The following is a 22,976-nucleotide window of genomic DNA, read 5'->3' as shown; positions in this document are numbered from 1 at the left end:
CTTAATAATGTAATAAATTGAAACTAAGAAAACTTTATTGGATTTTAGAAGCAAATGCAGTTAACGGAAGTTAGATGATATCACGCTTCGATATGCCATATAGCTTCCTGTATGAGCATTTACGATCACTATGCAAATCAGTTTTTGCTATTCTGTTATGTTTTAGATCAACTAGAGCCACGTAGGATGCAACAATGCCTCTAATGTGATTGAGAACTATCCCCATTCGATTTTTTGTCTTTCCATTCGTTTCCTCTTTTAAGGTGCATTTTGATTGGCTGGCCGAAACGCTTCTAGCCAATCAGCCTCCGCCTGCTGTGGAGGAAGGAATAAATGCAAGATGGCTCCTCATATAAAAACAGTCTTCTTGGTCGTCCTCAGCGCGCTTCAAAATAACTCTTTATACCTTATTAGGTTAAAATATTTATCTGCGGAGAGTTCTGAGGGGTAACGGCCGCTATAGAGTGATATCCGTATGGTATTCAGCGATATTTTGTGGGAGAAGATACCGAAGTGACAAGAAGAACAACTTTGTAGCAATGAATAGGCGGTGAACTCCCTCCGTTCAGTAGATCCGCTGTGGTGGTCAGAAGCACACCGCCGTGGCCTCGGCTAGCTAGCTAGCTAGCGGCAGCTGCTAACTAGCTAGCTAAGGACTTCATCTAACGTTAGCTGCTGTCATCCGCCGCATTTGAACCGTTGAGAGGAACACTTCTTATATTACTGGTTGCTTGTTGAATGTGGGGCGTGAAAGGCCGTACAGTAATTGACCATGGCCGTATCAAGGTAAGATTGGCCGCCTCTGTTGACTCCGTTTTATCCGGTCGTTTCCAAACCCAATTAACGTTAGCGAGCTAACTTGCTAATGTTAGCTTTTGATTTGGCAACGAATTGCATAGGGACGGCCGACCAAAGTTAGCCAGATAGCTAATACCGTAACGCTGTCGTGTCAAACCGTAGTCGCTATTCGTGGGGCACGTTTTCAGGCCGGGTACATAACGCAATTAGGACCCCTGTTTACTGCAGGTGTGATGGGTCGGTTCGCCAAAATAATGTCACAGTCTAGTGCTCCGGTAATGCTGTGAGACGTTACGTAAAAACGGATCCTGTTATAACGTTGTAACGTGATTCTGAAGTTGGGTCAGGAAAGCTAGTTTGCAAACACTTAACGTCAGAGGCCACCATTGAATACCTGTGGAGTTTTAACGCAACATGTTCAGTCTCACGTCTAAAGCAACCGGCAGGGAACATTCAAAGTTGGGTTTCCCTTTGAAAACCTGCTGGAGAAGAGTCTACTTCTCATAAGCCTGTCTTTGGTGTTTACGTGGGTGGTGTTTTCCACAGTGACTGTTGTGACAATTCCACGTGGTGTCAGTGGAAGTCCTCCGTGTTACCTGGGCTTTAAGCCACTCCACCTTTTTTATTTATAGACCGCTAGTGACGTCAGTGAAAGCGCAGGTTCATCAGACGGGTTACCTTGTTGCAAAGCTAGACGAGTACACGCCAACCACATGGAAAGAATCAATCACAGTTTTTATATTAAACAATGATTTATTTATATATATTTGTAAATAATGTGGATATAATCAAGTGATCTAACGCAAAACCAGCTAAATTCATTTGCCATCATTTTAGTATAATGCAAAACCCTTATACCAGATAACAGAAATCCAATACGATGTCTAGGTTTGTATCATTTATATTGATGTTTTCCAGCAATTGATAAAACACAATGATTTTGTCCACAATTATTCATTTTTATAATCCATTGGCTGTCTTTTTTTTTGCCATCTGTCTTTAGACTCGACCGTTTGTTTATCTTGCTTGACACCGGAACAACACCAGTAACCAGGAAAGCAGCAGCCCAGCAGCTTGGAGAAGTGGTCAAACTCCACCCACATGAACTCAATAACCTCGTATCAAAGGTGCGTTGGTAGCTCTATTCAGTCATGACACATATTCTAATGGTTACATTTGTTAGGTTATTTTCAACTGTAATAAACGTCACATCTGCATATCAAGGACACAGATTTTTATTTGTTTTTTTTTATTCCATGTCCCTTTCTTGTTATAGTACATACAGTTTAAGTGCTACGTGTAGTAGCCTACATTTAACTGTATTTTCTTTTGTCAATTACCAGGTCTTGACCTACCTCAGGAGTCCCAATTGGGACACTCGAATAGCAGCAGGCCAAGCTGTAGAGGCCATTGTGAAGAATATTCCTGTGTGGGACCCGACGCCCAAGCTTAAAGAAGGTGAGCGTTTTCAGTCAGTCAGTCAGTCAGTCAGTCAGTCAGTCAGTCAGTCAGTCAGTCAGTCAGTCAGTCAGTCAGTCAGCCAGCCAGCCAGCCAGCCAGCCAGCCAGCCAGCCATGACTGTGATGACGGACCGAGTGACCCCAAAAGGATCGTTCATGAAAGGTACAAGAGTGGAACCCCAGTTTGGAGAGGCAGGCAGTAGTTTCAGCATGGCATTAAAGCAGAGCGGCCCAGCTCAAAACAAGGATGTATCAGTTTTAGTGTATGTGATACTTCCAAAATGAAAGTGGACTTGTCGTACTTTTTTTTTTTTTTTTTCACCAGTTCAGTTTTTGAAGACTTTAAAGTTCATTTCCCATTAGTGAAGTGCTGCCTGAAGGCAAGCTAAAGCTGTGAAAGATTCTTCATTGACAACCCGTCTTCAAATAACCCAAACTATCCTTCTAAGGGGAGGCACATGTGCCATAATAAACACTGGCATGGACGTTTTGTTAAATGCTCCATCGCAGTGAACGTGCCATAAAGGCAAAGAATAAATAACCAAGGCTTACCTTAGAATTTGTGAGACCTTTTGATTTAATCATTTAGTGTCTCACAAAATAAGGTTGTGCAACAATTCTGCATCTTGGCAACCAACATAATTGAGAAGTTGTTTTATGACCACTAATCAATTTCCATTGTATTAACCTTGAAAAACAAGGAAGTTGTTGTTTTTAAGGTGGAAAAACAAGCTCTCTTGATGACCATATTGATGCAGACATGATCTTGTATTCATTAACGGTTTCCCCTTGGTTTACAGTGCGTGCGTGCGTGCGTGTGCGTGTGTGTGCGCACGTGCATCACATGCAGGATTTAGAGAAGAATTGTAAACTAGACAGAAATGACATGCTGCTGTGTAAATAACATAAAAGTATTTGCGTTGTTTAAGATATAGACCTGTTCTATAGAAAAGTGGAACAGTAAATTACTTATTTTGTGATTTGGCGCAAAATTGAAAATATAATAAAACTAAATTAAGCTGACCTTCCCCCGTAATATAATGGTAGCATTAAGGGGAGAAATGTGCAATATTAACAATGTTTCTCTCCTTTAGAGCCGAGCGAAGGCTTGTCTCCTGAGGACTCTTCCTGTGACCGCTTGACTTTCTACCACTTTGACATCTCCCGCCTTCTCCAACATGGGGCCTCTCTGCTGGGATCTGCGGGGGCCGAGTTTGAGCTGCAGGATGACAAAACTGGTTAGTAGTGGTTATTTTTAGTTGCAATAACCTTGAGATTGCCCTCTCAATTAATATCCGTGTTTCCCCTACCGTCAGGGGGTGCCCTGCCCCCACAAAGGAGCCCCCCGTTGCAGGCATTCTTTATTTCCACTGTGAACAGTGGAAAAGGACTCTGTCCCATGAGTGTTAAGTGATTGATTAGCTTGTGGGACACAGACAACATTTATTACCATAATATGTCAGACCTACAAGGAATTTAACTTGGCGGTTGATGGATGAGAGCAGACGGTACGACAATGGACAACAAAACGACGTAGTGCAAGAGAATCAAATAAAATGTATAATGCTGTGGGTTAGTAATATAAGGCTATGGGTTAGTGCTCTCAACGAACATTCTATATTTGAATATATATTCGAAGAGTTGTTTTTAACAACTATTCAAATGGGAAAATTAATATTCGAATGTAAAACAAAAAAAAAACAATAGCGGCAGAGGCGCGACTGTGCGCTTTACGGGTTGGCACGCGCCTGTACCAACTATATTGCATGAATAAAATAGACTAGATTGGCTACAACAGCTTCATGCACTAGTTTGATTATTTGCCGTTTCATGCCAAGGAAAATTTCGTATTTACAGCACAGCTCGCTCGGACCGTTCAATGTCGGTACTGTAAAACTTTCAGTTTCAATCACTGAATGAAGCCTGCCATATTTCGGACAAGGATCGCGACCTAAAATTGCTTGCACAAAACTCTTGATAAGCATTTGTTTATTGTTGTCGTTCATTTAAACAGCTTTGCGCAGAGAGTGCGACGGTGCAGGAGAGCGAAAGAGAGAGCGGGTTTGCGAGCGAGCGAGAGATCTGCGGTCTTGGCAGTTAGTTAATTTACTTATTTTTGTGCAGGTACTATGTTGTTAAATCGGTTTAAACTTAAACAAATTACCTATACAAGTAGTTATGTCTCGTTGTATTAATTTGTCCTGTTAGTGACGTCTCTAATGCGCAACCAGATATTCGAATCTCTCACCGCCTTGCTAAACTTGTATTTTGACTCTGTATACAAGTCTTTGTCCTCACTCCTAAAAGCCTGATCCTTCTGCAGTTGTAGTTTTCTGAGTTCCGCTGTGAACCAGGGTTTGTCGTTGTTATAACTCACCCTGGTGCATGATGGTACACAGCTGTCCTCACAGAAGCTGATGTAAGAAGTTACAGCCTCTGTGAACCCATCCAGACTGTCCGTAGCAGTCCTGAAACCATCCCAGTCTGCAGTCCAAGCACGGCCGAAGATCCTCTAGCGCCTCACTGGACCAGTTCTTGAATTCCCTCACCACAGGTTTGCAGAGCTTTAGTTTCTGCCTGTATGCAGGAATCAGATGCACTGTGACGTGGTCAGTGTCCCAGCGCAGCATGAGGGACGGCGTGATAAGCCCTGCTTACTGTGGTGTAGCAGTGATCCAGCGTGTTCTCCTCTCTGGTGGGGCATTTAATAAACTGGTTGTACTTAGGAAGTTTAAGTCCCCGAGGACGATAACTAAGGAGTCCGGGTTGGTCCGCTCCATATGCTGTATCTGGTCGTCGAGTGTCCGCTGAGCCTCGTGCACGTTGCCGGGCGGCAGCACCCACCAGGATGAATGAAGCAAACTCACAGGGGGAGTAAAATGGTTTGCAGTTGATGATCTTATTTGTATGCCCAGGGTTCATCGTGTTTTGCCTCCTAGCTGTATTTAGCCGCTTACACGGGTACAATGTACTTGTTTCTCAGGCTCAAGAGTTTTAACCTGATGTTGTGTCATTTTAAATTTTTTCCTCAGCGGAGATGGACCCAAAGGAACGTCTGGCCCGCCAGAGAAAGCTCCTACAGAAGAAGCTGGGTCTGGACATGGGCGCCGCCCTCGGCATGGACACCGAGGAGCTGTTCAACGACGAGGACCTGGACGATACCTGCCAACCCAGTGGGCTCCGAGCCCAAGGAAGCAGAGACACAGCTGGATCCAGCTCCCACAACCACCTGGTGGGTCTAATTTTGAACCTGTTACCTTCTGATTCAGCAGCCCTGTGAGCGTGCACTGCGTCCCTTTGGGTTACTACGGCTCTTACTGCAAGCTGTACAATTGGATGGACAGTCTGTGGCAGCAGTTGAATGTTGTAGTGAAACACTGAGGCTTTCCTTCCTCTGCCTCTTCTGAATCCACTCTTTTTTTTTTTTCTTTTTTTTTTTTTTCTTTTTTTTGTGCTTCCAGTTTGTTTTGGATCATCCAGCCCTACGTGCCTTATCACTTGTGACATGCTGCAAACATTTCAACTTAGATAGCGGGGAATGTCTGTATTTATTTATACAATATGATGACCACCCTTTTTACGATGTCGGACATATCATACAAATGAGCATACGAGTCACTCTGTAATCTTGTTGACAATATAATAGCTCTGATGTACGTGTGTGTGAGCTGACCGCTACAATGAATAACCCCCCCCAATCTTGTTTTCAGCCCATTCAGGCTGCTGACTTAATTGACTCTGAGTTCCGGCCAGGCCTGAGCAGTCGTCAGAAGAATAAGGCAAAGAGGATGGCCAAGCTAGTGGCCAAACAAAGATCCAGAGACACGGAGCCCAACGAAAAGAGGTACAATGAGGCATAGTGTGTACATGATCAAACACCTCTCAAATAGACATCCTAACCATCCTATTGAACAGCATCTTTTTCTTCAATAGTATACAACCAAATGTGTATTTCCTAGGATTAACATACCCACATTTTTATTATGGACGCTTTTTCTATATGTGCGGTTAGATTGTTTCTAATTACAAAAGGTTTGTGTTTAATCCCTCCGCTCCCAAGTAACGACAGCTTTGAGGGGGAGCCCGAAGAGAAGCGAAGGAAAACCACCAATGTTGTCATTGACCAACCGGCAACGGAGCATAAAGTCTTAGTAGACAACGTTCCAGACAACTCGTGTCTTTCAGAGGAGGTAAGGAGTCCAACCCAATCCCACAATACGCCGATGTCGAGCCCTGATTGTGTCCTTGATGTTTCCTGCTGTCTTCTTTTTAGATACTCGAGTGGCCGCTGGAGAGCTTCTGTGAGGAGCTCTGCAATGACCTCTTCAATCCATCATGGGAGGTAAAAACAAATGTTGATATTGTGATGATAAGATTGTTGTGAACATAAGATTGCGGTGCTGATTGACGGGTGCGCAGTGATTGTAATCCAAGTTAAAATGGTATCGTCTGTTGTCCACAGATTCGTCACGGTGCTGGCACAGGTCTTAGAGAAATCATCAAGTCCCACGGGGCTGGGGGCGGGAAGTTGGGCGGAAGCACTGCGCAGCAGGTACGTCTCACCCTTTTTGTCTTTGGGATAGTACTAACGGGTCTATGAGAATGAAACCTGACCGTAAGTGTCCGATCCTCTGATGTAGATGTTGCGGCAGCATCAAGAGTGGATCGAGGACCTGGTCATCCGGCTGCTCTGTGTCTTCGCTCTGGACCGCTTTGGAGACTTTGTATCTGATGAGGTTGGTCTGAGGATACCAAAACCTTAACAAATGCCCTTTTAGACACCCGATGAGACCTGCAGCGTATGGAAAGTGAAGACATGTGACCGATTTCTGGATTCATGTTATGGTCATTTGTTAAGCAAAACCTTTCTTGCGCTTCAGCAGCAGGCGTTTCTGTGGCCCTTTGTTCAGGTTATCCGTCCCATTCATGAAAGACCTCAGGGATCCATGTGGAGTCAAAGAGGAAGTAATTAGCATTTGATATACTGTACCATTACAAAACGTTTGGCCACAACTCCAGAGTTTATATGCTAATTCTAAAAAGGAGGACAGGATCCCATATTGGACTGACTGGCAGGTTTGAGGATTGCAACAGAGGGCGGAGATCTATTTTAGAATTGCGTCTTTATTTTATAAAATAGATACTTTTGGCAACAATTGAGTGTCAACTAGTTTGCTGCTTGCCATTTAGAACCTCCTGTTGGAGGCTTTAGTGTATGTATCAAGCAATACAACCAAACAGCCTTTTAATGATTGTACAGGGGAACTGAGTAGATTTAAGGACCTTGCACATGATTTTATCTAAGGTGTTATTTTCTGTTTCTCCTTTTTTGTAAGCGAAAATGTTTTGCTTTGTGGAATAAAAACCTTCTTGTGTTTATTCCATTTGAGAAGAGGAACTTTGGTCCTTTATTGGTTTGCAGTGTAACTGATGTGTGATTAAACTGTATCACACGTTGAACAGAATGTGGTTGACTGGCTTTCAAGAGAAGTCTAGATATATTAGCTAACTGGTTAACCAGCTAAATTCAATGCATTGGAAATCTTTCTCTTTTCTTGTCTTTTCATCCGTCCTGTACGTCCCTCTCGTTTGCCAGGTGGTGGCTCCTGTCAGGGAGACGTGCGCTCAGACACTCGGTGTGGCCCTTCGGCACATGAACGAAACTGGCGTTTCCATGACCGTAGACGTCCTGCTGAAGCTTCTCAAAGAAGACCAGTGGGAGGTCCGTCACGGAGGCCTGCTGGGGATCAAGTATGCCCTGGCTGTCCGGCAGGTAGTGTGTGTGTGTGTGTGTGTGTCGAGCTGTTAAATAAGGGGTTCTACGATGTATTCAATTCTAAGTGCCAGATGGTCATGAATAACAATTGTAGGGGTGGGAGCCTACAGGTATATGACTGAATATGCTGTTCTTATGGTCCGGCACCATGGCTGCTCCTCCTTGTGGAGAGATGTCAACATAACTCGTACACATCCCGCTATGTACTTTGCCTTTTGTCTCAGGACCTGATTTCTGCCCTACTACCCCGAGTACTTCCTGCCATCACTGTAGGCCTACAGGACCTAGATGACGACGTCAGGGCCGTGGCCGCCGCATCCCTCATCCCTGTGGTGGAAGGCTTGGTACAACTACTGCCTAATAAGGTCAGAGGGGATATGGTATAAGTTACACTTTGTTTATGTGTAGTTCCCTGTAAACGGCCATTTTTCACATTATACTCATTTCGTGGGTCTTTGTGTAGTTGTGAAACTGTGTGTTTCTCTCAGGTACCCTTTATCGTAAACACGCTATGGGATTCTCTTTTGGACCTGGACGACCTCACTGCTTCCACCAACAGCATCATGACACTGCTGTCCTCGCTGCTCACCTACCCGCAGGTCCGCCAGTGCAGGTTAGTCTCACACAGGCAATGATGCTGCTTTACAGCAGAAAACAAACACTTTCTTATTGCGCCAAGGGACCAAGAAGCTTTTCTCTCAATGTTGAAATTTTAAATTCAGGGGCCACTTTATTAGATACCGGAGCATCTTCTTTAAACGGTAGTTCTTGAAGCTGTACTTGAGGTAAAGAGTACAGCTTCAAGAACCAGTGAACTATAAAGGCTGATGTCAGGTGTGACATTTGGTTCCTGTTGACCGGAACAATAGATTAAAACACTTCTGTCGTTTTTCATGTGAAAGATGAGTTTTGAGGTTTGATGGCCCTAGGATATAGTCTGTTTTAACCAGCAGCTCAATGTAGTGACCTGATCTATTGTTCCCTCTGGTGTATTAGCAGTGTGAAAAGAGGGCAACTGAGCTTCATTTGAACGTGAATCACATAAAACCACACAGCCAGACAATGCTCTCCCGCCACTGAGAAAACTCACGCACAATTAATGGCCACTGACTCTTAAAGTCTAGACAGAGGTCTGGAGTATAACCTTGTAGCACGGTGTTATTTTATTTAGGGAGTCTTTTTTTGTTCTCTGACATCATGGTCTCATGTCCCTCCTTGTATTTTGTCCGCTCTAGCATGCAGCAGTCATTGACGGTCTTGGTCCCTCGGGTTTGGCCGTTCCTGAGACACACCATATCGTCAGTAAGACGGGCGGCGCTGGAAACCCTTTACACGCTGCTCTCTAAATACGACGAGGTAAAGCTGACCAGCGCATATCTGGCAAAGTACTATTTATTTAAAAATGGAATTGAATTCCATGCATACAATACTGTGTTACTAAAACAAGACAATGATTTTGAATGCTGACTGTTTTCTTTGTTTTTTCCTTCAGAGCTGCGCTATGTGGATCAACCCCATCCTACAAGAGATGCTGCGGCACATATTCCAGTCTTGCATACTGGAGAGCAACGATGAAATCCTTGAACTGATTCAAAAGGTATGCTGCCTCGCCCACACATTAAAGTTTGACTGGTGGAAGGGAGTGAAGCCAAACTGAAATGTCCTCCTGCTAGTGGTTGAGTTTTCTGGACTTGATTTGTGGCCGTGTGTCTTTGGCCAGGTGTGGATGGAGCTGCTGTGCCAGGCCCCGCAGCAGTACGTGGTGGCGGCCAGCTGTCCGTGGATGGGCGCCTGGCTCTGTCTCATGATGCAGGCCTCGCACATCCCCATAGACCTCAACATGCTGCTGGAAGTGAAGGCCCGCTGCAAGGTCGGACACTTCTTTTCAAGTCGTCTTGTTCAGTTTGTATTTAAAGTTCATGCAGTGTGGCAATTTTGTCATGTAAATGGACAACAGCTGCTATTTGGTAGCAGTTTTAGGCAAATGAGCTATATATTTTATAATTGGGGAAAAAGTGTCAAAAACATGCGTTATGGATTAGTCTTCCTGAATATAACTGCAAAATTGTTTTCATTCCGCTGACTAAAACTGCTACAGTTTGCTGCTTACCTCATCCATGGTAACAACAATATATAATAAATAAGCTCAATCGTGTGACATAACCAAGGACGGTGGGGGTGTATCTGCGAGTTACATAGAACAGGGCCATGCAAATAATGTTGCTAGGCGACAGACCTGCAGACGGCATGAGGGTAACAGACCTGGCTTGTGCGTCTCTACTTTTGGTTCGGAGGCACTTAACCGACCAGACCAGAACAGTACAGATGAGTAAATGGAAAACGCACAACCCTTCACCCCACAACTGTACAGTTTGTTTAAAGAAATGCAGCTGTACTCAAGAGTATAAAATTAGAAATGGGAACCGCTTTAATTTGAATGCACCAAAATACATGCACATGCATTTGGGAAATGTATGCTTAGGTCCATTTAAATTTTTCGCAAATGACCGTAGTAATGAATGTCATGTTCCAACAGGATAAGGCTGGTTCAAAGGCACGTCAAGGGACCACCATTCAAGTGAAGGAGACGGTTCAGGAGTACATAGCGGGTGCAGAGACTGTGACGGAGGACCCACTAACGAGGGACTATGTGGTGGTCCGGTCTCGCCTCATGGCTGCCAAGTGAGTTTAAATCCATTTCTCTTAAAAAGCAAGGAATTTGCATGTAGTTGTTCTGACCGTATTTCCCTGTTTTTTTTCTCTTTGTAATCCAGATTGCTGGGAGCTCTGTGTAGGTGTATCTGTGACCCTCAGCTCAATGCTGCAACTCAGGAGATCCGACCAGCCGAGTCTTTGGGCCAGCTGTTGCTCTTCCACCTCAACTCCAAGTCCGCCTTGCAGCGCATAGTGGTGGCTCTGGTTCTTTGTGAGTGGGCTACGCTGCAGAAGGTGAAAAAGCTCACACACTTGTGTATTGTTGCGGCTTTACATAATTGGACCACTTTTCAGTTGACGTGTGAGTTGGGAATTGACCTTCCCAATCTCCGTTTTTCAGGAGTGTCGGGTGGTGTCGTCTTTGGTGCAGCCTCGGCTTCTGGCCATTTTGTCAGAGCATCTGTACTACGATGAGATCGCCATCCCTTTCACACGGATGCAGAACGAGTGCAAGCAGCTCATTGCGCTGCTAGCTGAGGCCCAAATAGACCTGCAGGACCGCCTCAATTGTAGCGTTTTCACTATTGATCAAGCCAATGAACTGGTAGGTGCAGCCGAACATATCAGTTGTATTTATAGAGGTATATTATGGAATACGTTGAAATAGGTTTTATATTTTTTTTTCCCCAATGTACTGACAACTTTAAGACGACCCCCCCCCCCCCCCCCCCAAACTGTACTTTTGCACTGCCATTATATTAACATTTTCATTCACATCATCTGTAGTTCTGTTTCCATCCACTACTTTTATCTTGTAACCCGGCAGCTTAATTCTCATCTCCTGAAGGCCAATGGATGTTTCAGTCTGTAACAAAAAGGTCCCTCCCTCTCGTTCCCCAGGTAACCACCATTTTCACAGAGTCGACGGCGGGTCTCAACGTAAAGTCCAGTGAGTTTCAGGCGCTGGACAGTAAACGGCAGCAGGCCCAAGCAACGGTAACGGAAACCAACGCGGAGTGGCAGCAGCTGCACCTGCGCGTTCACATGGTCACGGCCTGCGCCGTGATTAACCTCCAGGTGCTTCCTGAAAAGCTCAATCCGCTGGTCAGGCCTCTGATGGAGACTGTCAAACGGGAGGAGAACACACTCATCCAGGGACACGCCGCGTCTTTCATAGCCAAGCTGCTGCAGCAGTGTGCCGGACGCTCGCCTTGCCCCAATCCCAAAATCATCAAAAACCTCTGTGCCTCGGCCTGCATAGACTCTGCTGTCACCCCCTCCTCTGCCTGCCCCGTTCCCCCCACACAGGAAAATGCAAAAGGTAAGAGTTGTTGAGGCTAGGGAGTCATTTCAGTCAGAGTGTCTGCTACTAGCAGGATTCTAAAATTGGGTTTTCTTTGACACTTTAATCATTCAACTGGCTTACAAATACGAAATGTGCTGTTTTCCATTCATGTCATGGGCAACATTAAAATTCCTTTTTTAAATTGCAATATGTATAAAGTAACCTAGACAGGGGTTGTTGGGAGCTTGGCGCTCTGTCAATGTGCAAGCCTATTGGTCAAAATGAACGTGCTACATTGTCAGGGAAGATGGATTGGAAGAAAGCGAAGGAAAGGGACATTAAATTGGTTTCTTGTTCTGTACTTGTCAAATTTTGAAAGCACAATGGCACCCCTCCAATAATCCCATGTTGACGGTGAAGACGTTCTGGCTTGTGTGCTACTGACCCTATTTTCCACTTCTTTTCCACACCCTTAGGCAGTGGGTTAGAGAAAGATTGCATTCATCACATGGTGAGCAAAACCCGGGGTATAATCACCCTGTACCGCCACCAGAGGGCGGCGTTTGCCATCACCAGTAAGAGGGGTCCAGCCCCTAAAGCCCCAAAAAACCCCACCACAGAGCTTCCTCCTGGCAGCTCCATCTGCACTGATAGCGATGAGGTACTGAGGGCTCCTGGAGTACATTTTTCTCACAGTTGGATCACGTCGTCAAAAAGTTGTTTTACATTATACGTTCCCATTTCTAGAGCAAGAAGCCGTTTCTTATTCAGAGGCGGGGGGCGGAGTTCTCTCTGACAACGGTTGCCAAGCACTTCGGCGCAGACTTCACAAAGTCGCTGCCATACCTATGGGAGAACACAGTGGGACCACTGAGGACCGTAGTGACTGAGAATCAAGAAATTGGTATGTACATATATTCATGTATGTAGCTGTTTTTTTTGCCTTTTTCTTAAATGGTCTGCAGCCTTTTGGGTGCAACATTGATCTCATGATTCATAGCTTCAGATTGGGAAGTATCTATGATGAGTTATAAGGGTGCTAAGATTACGGTGTATATCAGATGCCTACAGGTCCATATTATTGTTGAAGTATTCTGTTGCCCAATTATTTATCTGACATTTGATGTGTGGCCCATGATGATGTGTTTCTGAAAGGACGAATTAATATCTATTCAATTCACTTAATATTCCCCATAGAATCCACTCGGTATAATCCAGGACTTTCCATTTCAGGATGTCCAGGATGCATGTACTCTCTCCTCTGAATCACGTTGTGCCCACTGTGTGTTCTAGATAGACAGGTCCAGCTGGAGAGGGGAGACTCTGCAGCTCAGGAACTAGTCAACTCTCTACAAGTGCTGGAAGTTATGGCTGGTGCCATGGCTGCTGAGCTCAAACCTTTGGTACGATTGCTCTCCCCTGCTTCTTCACCACCACTTATGTCCTCATTGATTTGGATCAAATCTAATTGCCCCATATGAAGACTGGTTCAAGTATTGAAGCAATATCCACTGAAGCCTGATTTCCCAGAGAGGTTCACGAATGCTTCTTAAATCAGCTACTACAATAAAAGTTAATTATTATTATTATTCTTTTCTCTCAAGCTGCTGGAGCACCTACCCCATCTGTTCACCTGCCTGCAGCACCCGTACACGGCAGTGCGTCACATGGCGTCGCGTTGTGTGGGCGTGCTCAGTAAGATCGCCATGCTGGAGACCATGAACCGCTTCCTGGAGTGTGTCCTCCCCTGGTTGGCAGCTATCGACGACTGCACCAAACAGGAGGGGGCCATCGAGGCACTCGCCTGTATCCTTCACACAGTGACTTTCCGTTCAATCTTGCCTTGCACAATAGACACGCTTTCCGTCAATGTCCGGTAACACCTATTTAAAACAAATTTTAAATCCAAGCATATAGCTGTGTTCCCCCCCACACAAACACACACGCCGTACTCTCCTTGACCGACGCGTCTCCAGGTGTCATGGAGCAGCTTGACGTGGACATTGTGCCCTACATCGTGCTACTCGTAGTGCCGGTGCTCGGCCGCATGAGCGACCCCAGCGATAGCATCCGCTTCATGGCCACACAGTGCTTCGCCACTCTCATCCGCCTGTTGCCCCTGGAGGTAGGAGCTTCCAATGTTACGAATCTCCGCCAGCCTACTTCAGCGCTCGCTTGCTATTACTCTAATAATGCAACGTCGTTATGCAGCGCTTTGCTCCTAAGCGTTTTTCCCCTCTGTCGTCCACCAGGCTGGCATACCCGACCCTCCGGCCATGTCCGCTGATCTGATCCGGCAGAAGGCCAGAGAACGCCACTTCCTGGAGCAACTGCTAGATAGCAGGAAATTGGAGGACTACAAGATCCCTGTTCCAATCAAGGCTGAGCTGAGGAAGTACCAGCAGGTACGAGTCCGTTTCCGGGTCTTTAAAATACCACATTGAGCAGCAGATAAATTACGTTTTTATTTATTTACACATTTTAAAAACCTCCTGGATGCTTCGGTGATCCTGACCAGATTTAAACGTACGAACTGTACTTTTCTGCAGGCTAGCAATGTTAAAATAAAGAGGGTGGGGAAATAGACCTTAAGGCAAGGGGGGTGGGGAGAAACGCTGCTTCTAGAAGGGTTGGCAGCTCTTTAATTAATTGAGCTGTGCAGAAAACAAAGGCAAATAGTTGCTTCTGCCCTCAACCTTGACTGGTCCCACTGAATCAAGCTGCACTTCAAATAGAGGCTCATGGATTGACCTTCTCACTGTGCGTCTTTGTCACCTCGCAGGACGGAGTGAACTGGTTGTCCTTCCTGAACAAATACAAGCTTCATGGGATCCTGTGCGACGACATGGGCCTCGGCAAGACTCTGCAGTCCATCTGCATTCTGGCAGGAGATTACTACCTCAGGTAGTCTGCACGGCACTACGGCTGTTATTTATGTTCATCGCTACGGCACACATGCTTGTCAGTCACTCCATAGATGTATCGTACCATTCGAGCACATCATCCATCGTAGGATTGTTACCTCTATAGTAACTTCAGTTAGAAACTGAAGAGAACGTTTAAGTTGTATCAATATGAAAATGAAATGTCTCATTTTAGAACTACAAACTGTTGGTTGTTGACTAGAGAAAAACTTTTCAACATTTCAAGTTTTGAGCTTGTCATAGAAAGCGTGGTGAATATGGAACGGTATAATCTGCTGTTCATTAATGAGCCTGCCACATGCTGTGCTGTGGAACAATGCACAAAGCAGCCTTTGACAGTTTGAGCATCAACCGTGATTTGTTCAGTTTGGTTCCTTGTTCTTTAATGCCCGACTCCGCCCTTTTGTATGCTTTGATGTCTATTCAGGGCACAGGAGTATGCCAAGACGAAGGCCCCGGACAGCAGCCCCCTGCCCTCTCTAGTGGTGTGTCCTCCCACGCTGACCGGCCACTGGGTGGACGAAGTGGGCAAATTCTGCCACAAAGAATACCTCAACCCGCTGCACTACACTGGGCCTCCTACGGAACGAATGCGGTATGGCTCAGTCCGACGAAATAACACGGCGACATATGGTCCCCATGCAACTGAATTTCTTCAGTGGAATGAAGCCGTTCAAGGGGACAGAGCTCCTTTCAGATGTTGGTTTGGATTCATTATGAAACGCTGACTAATTTAGAGTATGCAATGTCTCAAATTTCGGACGATTTTCTTTTCCAGGCTGCAGCACCAAGTGAGAAAACACAACCTCGTAGTGGCCTCTTACGATGTTGTACGGAATGACATCGACTTCTTTAGGTGCGCAGTATGTGATCTTAAGACCTTATTTGGGAAGGCAGGGCTGTTTTTAACATAAACGAATACCTTTTTATATTTTTTTAGGAATATCAAATTTAATTACTGCATCCTCGATGAGGGTCATGTAATTAAGAACGGGAAAACCAAACTCTCCAAAGCCATTAAGCAGCTGGCTGCCAACTTCCGAATCATCTTGTCAGGAACGCCAATTCAGGTGAGCTCAGTCGCCTGGTGGTAGAAATGTTCCTGTTTTCTTTTCCTTGTGTTTACTCATTGGCCCATTCTCTCGTCTGCCCCCTCCCCCAGAACAACGTCCTGGAGCTCTGGTCGTTGTTTGACTTCCTCATGCCGGGCTTCCTTGGAACGGAGCGGCAGTTTGCGGCTCGCTACGGTAAACCGATCCTGGCCAGTCGGGACGCCAAAAGTTCCTCACGGGAGCAGGAGGCAGGTGTGTAAATATTGCATATTTCTGTCTAAATATTGTTTGTTTTCTTTCCCTTTTTTAAATGGATATGGAGGTGTTCACATCGCTGTCGTCCCTCTCAGGTGTCCTGGCAATGGAGGCGTTACATCGACAGGTGTTACCCTTCCTTCTGAGGAGGATGAAGGAGGATGTCCTCCAGGACCTTCCTCCTAAAATAATTCAGGACTATTACTGCAACTTGAGTCCTCTACAGGTACCCCCCTCCCCTCCCTCCCCCCTACAACTATTTAATGAGCTGTTCCAGAACGCAGTTCTGTCACTATGAAGAGTGGCCTTTGCATTCTTCTTGTTACTGGCATAGTTAGTGATGTGGTAAATTATACTAATTCTACTGTTGTGTTCTGCAATAAACTCGTAATATTAATATCGGCCAACCATAAAAGTTAAATTCCTAAATTTCATTCAGCTAAGAATCATGTACGCATACATCTCATTTCAGTTTTAAAGGAACTGAAGAGAAAATGGCCCAGCCAACAACATGGTGCATGATGCTTTCTCCTCCCTGCAGGTTCAGTTATACGAAGACTTTGCAAAGTCTCGAGCCAAGGCCAGTGTGGAGGACAGCATCTCTAATACCTCTGCAGAGGAGGAGAAGCCCAAACTGAAGGCCACCGGCCATGTCTTCCAGGTATGGATTTTATTCAAGTTTTCTAGAAGCGCGTCTTGTCCTGACCCAATAGTTAAAGGTGCTCTGTTATTCATCGAGATACTTTGTATCTTTGAGGGCCAACGAATGAATATGGTTTTCTTTCTTGTAAAATATTTTAAAAAGCCAATTTATTCTACAATGTTCTACTTCCCTCTCTTTAACTGTAATGCGTCACACATTCATGTAATACGTTATGATTTAGTTCCACAGCAGAGATTCACTGGTTTGAAAAGAAAGCATCATTAGTTTGATGCATCCCGCCCTGACCTGCAGTGATGTCTACCTACGTTCTTTCAGGCTCTGCAGTACCTGAGGAAGCTGTGTAATCACCCGAGCTTGGTCCTGACCCCGCAGCACCCCGAGTACAAGCGCATCAGCGAGCAGCTCGCCGGGCAGAGCTCCAGCCTGCGGGACCTTCAGCATGCGCCCAAACTCTCCGCTCTCAAACAGGTGAAGAGTTTGTAGATCCACCGCATTCCTTCTGCTTCATCCACACTGATGTGGATTTCTGTCCAATTATGTTCATACGAACAAGATGAACGATAACATGCATTTTCTTAATATCAATACTCATTTTACAAGATTAAAGTTGATAACTTTATAATTTACCTCCACCCAATCCATTTGTTTAGCGACTGGATGTTATTTGACCCCAGAGAACGTAGTATTGAGCCTCTTCTCACACTTTAGCAGCACGAGACTGCTGTTCTGACTTGTTTTCTGTCTCCCAGCTGCTGTTGGACTGCGGCCTCGGCAGCGCTGGAGGCTCCGAGGGGGGTACAGAGGCCGTCGTGGCCCAGCACCGCGTCCTCATTTTCTGTCAGCTGAAGAGTATGCTGGACATTGTGGAGCAGGACCTCCTGAAACCCAAACTGCCCTCCGTCACCTACCTGAGGCTGGACGGCAGCGTGCCGGCCGGCCAGCGTCACTTCATCGTTTCCAGGTCAGCCGATGAATTCCGTAGAGCCTCAGGGCTCCGACTTCCACCGAGAGCCGACTGGTATTCTTTAATTCTGCTTCCCGGACTTTTCTCTTTCTCAGGTTTAACAATGACCCATCTATTGACGTGCTGCTGCTGACCACCCATGTCGGGGGTCTAGGCCTCAACCTGACTGGTGCAGACACCGTGGTGTTTGTGGAACATGACTGGAACCCCATGAGGGACCTTCAGGCCATGGATCGTGCCCATAGGATAGGACAGGTACACACAAGGCCCGTAATATTTACACTTGGGGTTCTCAACAGTTTGTAACTTGGGTCTCTGCGGTAATAACATGATGAATATCCTGCCCACTCGTCACCCATCATGCCTGCTGTTATGAATACAGATTGAATGTTTTCAGGCTCATATTTCCTGTGTCGCTTTTTACTGGCACACAGTCTCCCACATTAGAAAAGTTGATGTCTTTATGTATGTGAATTTCTAAACAAATTTAAATCTCAATATGACTAGATTTTGTAAATTCTGAAATAAAATTGTGTTGTCCCATTTGGAGGTACCTCCCCGGCCCACTAGGTGGTGCTCTGACTTAGTTGGAGGATAGCTGAATATTTTCAGATGATACCGAATCAAAGATGCTCAGTTGTTTCCTTGTTGCATTATTGAATACAGCCTCGGATCATGTGACACTGCTGTTATTGTGTGAAACCAGTGATGCTAGATGGCCCAGGTGAAATTAAATTGGGATGGGAGGCACCGTCTCCATGTCTAACACCCTGTATTGTGCTCTTACCGTGCAGAAACGCGTAGTGAACGTGTACCGGCTGATCACGCGCGGCACGCTGGAGGAGAAGATCATGGGTCTGCAGAAGTTCAAAATGAGCATCGCCAACACCATCATCAGCCAAGACAACGCCAGCCTGCAGAGCATGGGCACGGACCAGCTCCTCAACCTCTTCAGCCTCGACAAGGTGAGGCCTCCGGGGGCTTCTGGCGCCGTGACGTGTTCATGGAGGTCCAAACATCTCAAAGAATTCCGCTGTCTGACAGTCTGTTATTAAGGCAATACCTTCCTCGTGAAAACCTTGAGAAACAAATCCCTTCCCAACTAATTGGCACACAATGAGGCCAGAATAAAGATAACGAGTGCTTATTCACGCCGGGTGTCGATGCAGCCTGAGGATCTCATGTCATTACTCAGATCACATGTTAATGCCCGCAGCTTATTGCTGCACACATGAGAACACATTTTTGACATTAGAATTCAGAATGCAGGCGCTAATTTAGTGACTGAGGCTTTTGTTTAAAATGATCTATCAAAGGTTCCAACGAGGAGGCGAGACTAAGACAAACCTGGGGAAATGGGTCTGCATCCCTGACGTCGCACCTATAAACTAATATTCGCTGAACTGTCTCGTTTCAGGGCGAGAAGGGTGAGCAGTCGTCGTCGACCTCTGGCAAGTCCTCCATGAAGTCTGTGCTGGACGGCCTCGGGGAGCTTTGGGACCAGCAGCAGTACGACACAGAGTACAACCTGGACAGCTTCATGCACTCGCTGCAGTAGCACTGCACGGCCAACCGGCTGGCTGAGCAGGACCTGGTCCGAGCCCCCCCCTTCCCCCGAGGAGACGCCGGCTGCTGCGTCCTTCTGTCTCTTCTGGGCTCGCGCGCACACAGCGCATCACAAATACAGTAACTGACACTTTTACAGCCCATCGCCCCTCTCCCACGTTGCATTGCCAAACTATACAGTGTTACCTGCTTTAGACCCCCCCCCTCCCCCCCACCACCACGAAGCCACACCCGATGCCTATCTGACCGCCTGAAACCGGGCGAGAGCGACTAGTAACCAGAGGACAACATCACGCTGCTCCGGTGGCGTCGCAGCTCTGAGCCCTTTTTTGTTCCATGACAAGATGAGCCTTCTTCCAGATGTCACTCTTTTGTAACCCCCCCCCCCCCCCCACCGGCCCATCCGGGACAGTTTGTTAACGTCCAAAAAAGCGGAGAAACAATTGGTGGTCATATGTGGTTTAACAATGGACTGACTAAGCACTGCACTGGCAGCAGCGTTACAGAGACTGAACATGGGGCCAAGCGGAAACTGGTACCGGAAACCTGTCGCCAGTATTTTAAAAAAAGAAAAGACTTGTAAATATTTCGGTAGTTGCTGCTTTTTGTTTATAATGGTGGAATTGTAATAAATTCTACAAAACTTTGAACTATATTGCTGTCCTCATCTGCTTTTCTTTTCTTTGCATGTCAACAGAGATGACCAGTAGATTCACTTTGAAGACTAATAAGACATTAATCTGTCAATGTACTCTTTGTTACAGCCACACTGCAAAGTAAAATAGCTGGAGTTGGATTTTTTAAAACTGTGTTGGCCTTTTAAAGTTGATTTATAATACCCTTCAAATGGAATGACAGGTCAACAGTGAAGTAGGATGTTTAAATGAATATACGTAAATTAGAGCTGTGACTCTAATCTGATCCATCTTCAAACCGCTTACCCATTATACAGGATCGCAGGGGGGGCTGGAGTCAATCCCAGCCAATTTAGGGTGAGAAACAGGGTTCACCCTGGATTAGTCGCATCAGGGCTGATGCAGAGATAAACGACCTCACTCTCACATCCACACGCCTACGGGCTGCACCAATTAACACGCCACACAGAAAGGCCACTGGGCGGAGTCGAACCCAGGACCTTCTTGCTGTGAGGCGACTGTGCTGCCCCTCACTCTAATCCAGTGGTTCTCCAACTGTGGGGCGTGGCCCTCTGGTGGGGCGCGGAGGTATTACAGGTGGAGCCGTAGGGCAAATGTAGATTAAAAAAATATATATTTAAAAAAATCACATTTAAATTTTTTTTTATAATCCTTTATTAATCCCACATGGGGAAATTATTCTCTGCATATTAAGGAGCAGTGTGCTGCTGTGAAGCGCTGGGGCTTCAGTGTCTTGTTCAAGGACACTGACGTGCAAACTATGGAGAGAACACGGATCAAACCGCACTGTAAAACATCACAGCCCTGTTTAGTTATGTCCACTTACTTCTCAACTCAAAGAGCTCTGACAAGTTTTAATTTTATTACTTTTGTTACATTTTTGTTGGGGCGGTAGGGCCTGACAGAAAAAGTTTGAGAACCATTTTGAAATCCATTAATCAAATTTAGTTTTCTTCCGAAGGCTAAATCTTCTAAATGAACATGTAATCATTTTAGAGCATATGTATCTCCACACTGAGGCAGAATTCCAGAAAACATGTTGAACCAGCTGTATTAATCTTGACCACAATTTCATATATTAACGCTTTAACTTTGACAGCCCCGATTCAACTTTTAAAGTGTTTCACTTTACTATGACAACTAGTCAGACTCCCTCTGCTGATTGTGTGATTTGAAGGAAAGCTCCAGAACAAAATTGACTGTGAACGGATGATTTGTTCAGATACGGATCTCTATGGAGGATTTCCCTGCCACACCGTCTTAATCTATTATACTAAAGGTCAAATGTATGAATATAAAGGCAGCATGTTGCAGAGGTTAATACTGGTCAGCTCTTTTCTAAAATCTCAACAGTGGACAGAAATGACGGGATGCCAAAGACAACAAGGGTTTACAGCGTCATACAACTGTTTAATAAGATTTGTTTATTGGTACAGAAAAAGGAGAAATGAAGGTGGCAACTACGAACTCTGAAGCATTAGCAGCATTGAGCTTTATGTTTTCAAATCATAGTATTACTGCAACAAGTTCATACCAAGACAACAATCTCAAAAGCAGCGCCAGGATAGAACCAGTCTTCAAACGAGAAACGAGACAATAAAAGCACATATGCCTTGATTAAAAAATAAATTTCAAAAAGTAATGGAACTTGTGGAAAAGAAGCACATCTATTTGTATATTCACAACGTGACTAGACCCACAGTGTTTACCTATTGAAGCAGAAGTGAATATGCAGTATAATTCCCAAGTTGAGTTACATGAAATACAATTCCATAGAATATATAAAATGGTTGCAATCATTGAAATCATCTTTTTCATTTGCACTTACACTTTGTATTATAGTTAAGGTATAAATAATTATGTGAAGTGAAAGAAAAGAAAAGGACCAGGAGATAAACACTTGATGATGGTGGTGAAGAAAACAGCCCCAGCAGAGAGACAAGTGTGGGACTAAAGTATTATATAAAGTATTACCATCAGCTGTGTAAACTGCTAGAAAAGGCCCACCAGAAGGACTTTTTTTGGACAAAGACAGGAAAGACGGAGTATGAAGCCGAAGCCCGAAGCCACTTAACATGACGATTGAAAACAGGTATGAAAATATGCCTAAAACCACATTTGCTCTTGTTCAACCCCAAACACTGACATGTTATACACAAGTGTAAAACAACACATTAGACAAAACATCTGGAACAAAACCCCACACACACACACACACACACACACACACACACACTGCAACATGTCGCATTTTACTCTTGTTAGTTGGATTGATTTATAAATAAAATACGCCATATTTTGGTATTGGCAGGCAGAATATGTTGCCTTTATGTCAAACTGGGCTAGCTCTTTATGCTAAGCTAACGAGCTATAGCTTCACTAAGTTACAGCCACTGATCACATTAGCTTAGCATTGCGACTGGAGGTGGAGCGGGAATAGCTAGCTTAGCTTTGTCCAGAAATGTGCCTACCAACGCCTCTGAAGGCTAACGAACACGTTATTCACAAGCAGCAATTTTGAGAGGCTACGTAGCATGGTGCTAATGCTAGTCTAAGCTAACAGTCGTTAGCTTTATATGTCGGCGCGGGGACATGAAAGTGTGTGTCATCTAAATCTTGATAAAAGGGCTATTTAGAGAATTTCCCTTAACTTCAAATTTGTATCTTTAAGGCAGTTACGAAAGGGGAATGTTGGATGAAAACGGACAAACAAACAAAAAGTTGTGAAAGAAAAATAAAAACACGTTAGACCATTGATTGCCTCCTATGTATAATTAGGATTCTACAGTTATACATGCTCTTCCCAAACATTGTATGTTACACAGTGAATCTTTACGTTTACAGTCATACATAAATACAATCACACTGGTGCTCTCTGCAGGGCCCGGACCTCCTGCAAAGAGAGAGGATGTGACATGGCT

At 45.1% G+C, this 22,976-nt stretch overlaps 1 protein-coding gene across 2 annotated transcripts; it reads left to right on the top strand.

Annotated features, from left to right (window-relative positions):
* Window positions 1–318: 318 nt before the first annotated feature.
* btaf1 (BTAF1 RNA polymerase II, B-TFIID transcription factor-associated) lies at window positions 319–20,054 on the top strand. 2 transcript variants are annotated; one of them, XM_078104576.1, is made up of 38 exons: window positions 319–786; window positions 1,802–1,925; window positions 2,142–2,256; window positions 3,353–3,496; window positions 5,291–5,490; window positions 5,969–6,102; window positions 6,319–6,448; window positions 6,532–6,600; window positions 6,721–6,810; window positions 6,899–6,994; window positions 7,855–8,031; window positions 8,259–8,399; window positions 8,523–8,647; window positions 9,270–9,390; window positions 9,527–9,631; window positions 9,755–9,904; window positions 10,571–10,716; window positions 10,809–10,983; window positions 11,090–11,293; window positions 11,590–12,010; window positions 12,451–12,635; window positions 12,722–12,878; window positions 13,268–13,377; window positions 13,579–13,780; window positions 13,951–14,099; window positions 14,227–14,379; window positions 14,757–14,878; window positions 15,326–15,493; window positions 15,677–15,754; window positions 15,839–15,968; window positions 16,061–16,202; window positions 16,301–16,431; window positions 16,747–16,866; window positions 17,185–17,337; window positions 17,619–17,830; window positions 17,929–18,088; window positions 18,628–18,798; window positions 19,251–20,054. In XM_078104576.1, exons 1-38 carry the CDS (start codon window positions 773–775, stop codon window positions 19,389–19,391), a joined length of 5,565 nt encoding a protein of 1,854 aa, XP_077960702.1. In that variant the 5' UTR covers window positions 319–772; the 3' UTR covers window positions 19,392–20,054. The 2 variants fall into 2 exon arrangements, with proteins under 2 accessions (XP_077960702.1, XP_077960703.1); XM_078104577.1 differs by lacking the exon at window positions 319–786 and adding an exon at window positions 1,548–1,686.
* Window positions 20,055–22,976: the final 2,922 nt, after the last annotated feature.

This window comes from Gasterosteus aculeatus, chromosome 6, assembly GCF_964276395.1.
Source record: "Gasterosteus aculeatus chromosome 6, fGasAcu3.hap1.1, whole genome shotgun sequence".
NCBI lineage: Eukaryota > Metazoa > Chordata > Actinopteri > Perciformes > Gasterosteidae > Gasterosteus > Gasterosteus aculeatus.
The sequence above is the reverse complement of the archived record's forward strand: the minus strand, read 5'-3'. Positions and strand labels throughout refer to the sequence as shown.

Excerpts from the sequence above, each read along its gene's own strand:
- btaf1 (XM_078104576.1), top strand. Across the intron at positions 3,497-5,290 it reads GCTGCAGGATGACAAAACTG|CGGAGATGGACCCAAAGGAA; the intron begins GTTAGTAGTGGT and ends TTTTTTCCTCAG. Across the intron at positions 13,781-13,950 it reads GGCCATCGAGGCACTCGCCT|GTGTCATGGAGCAGCTTGAC; the intron begins GTATCCTTCACA and ends ACGCGTCTCCAG.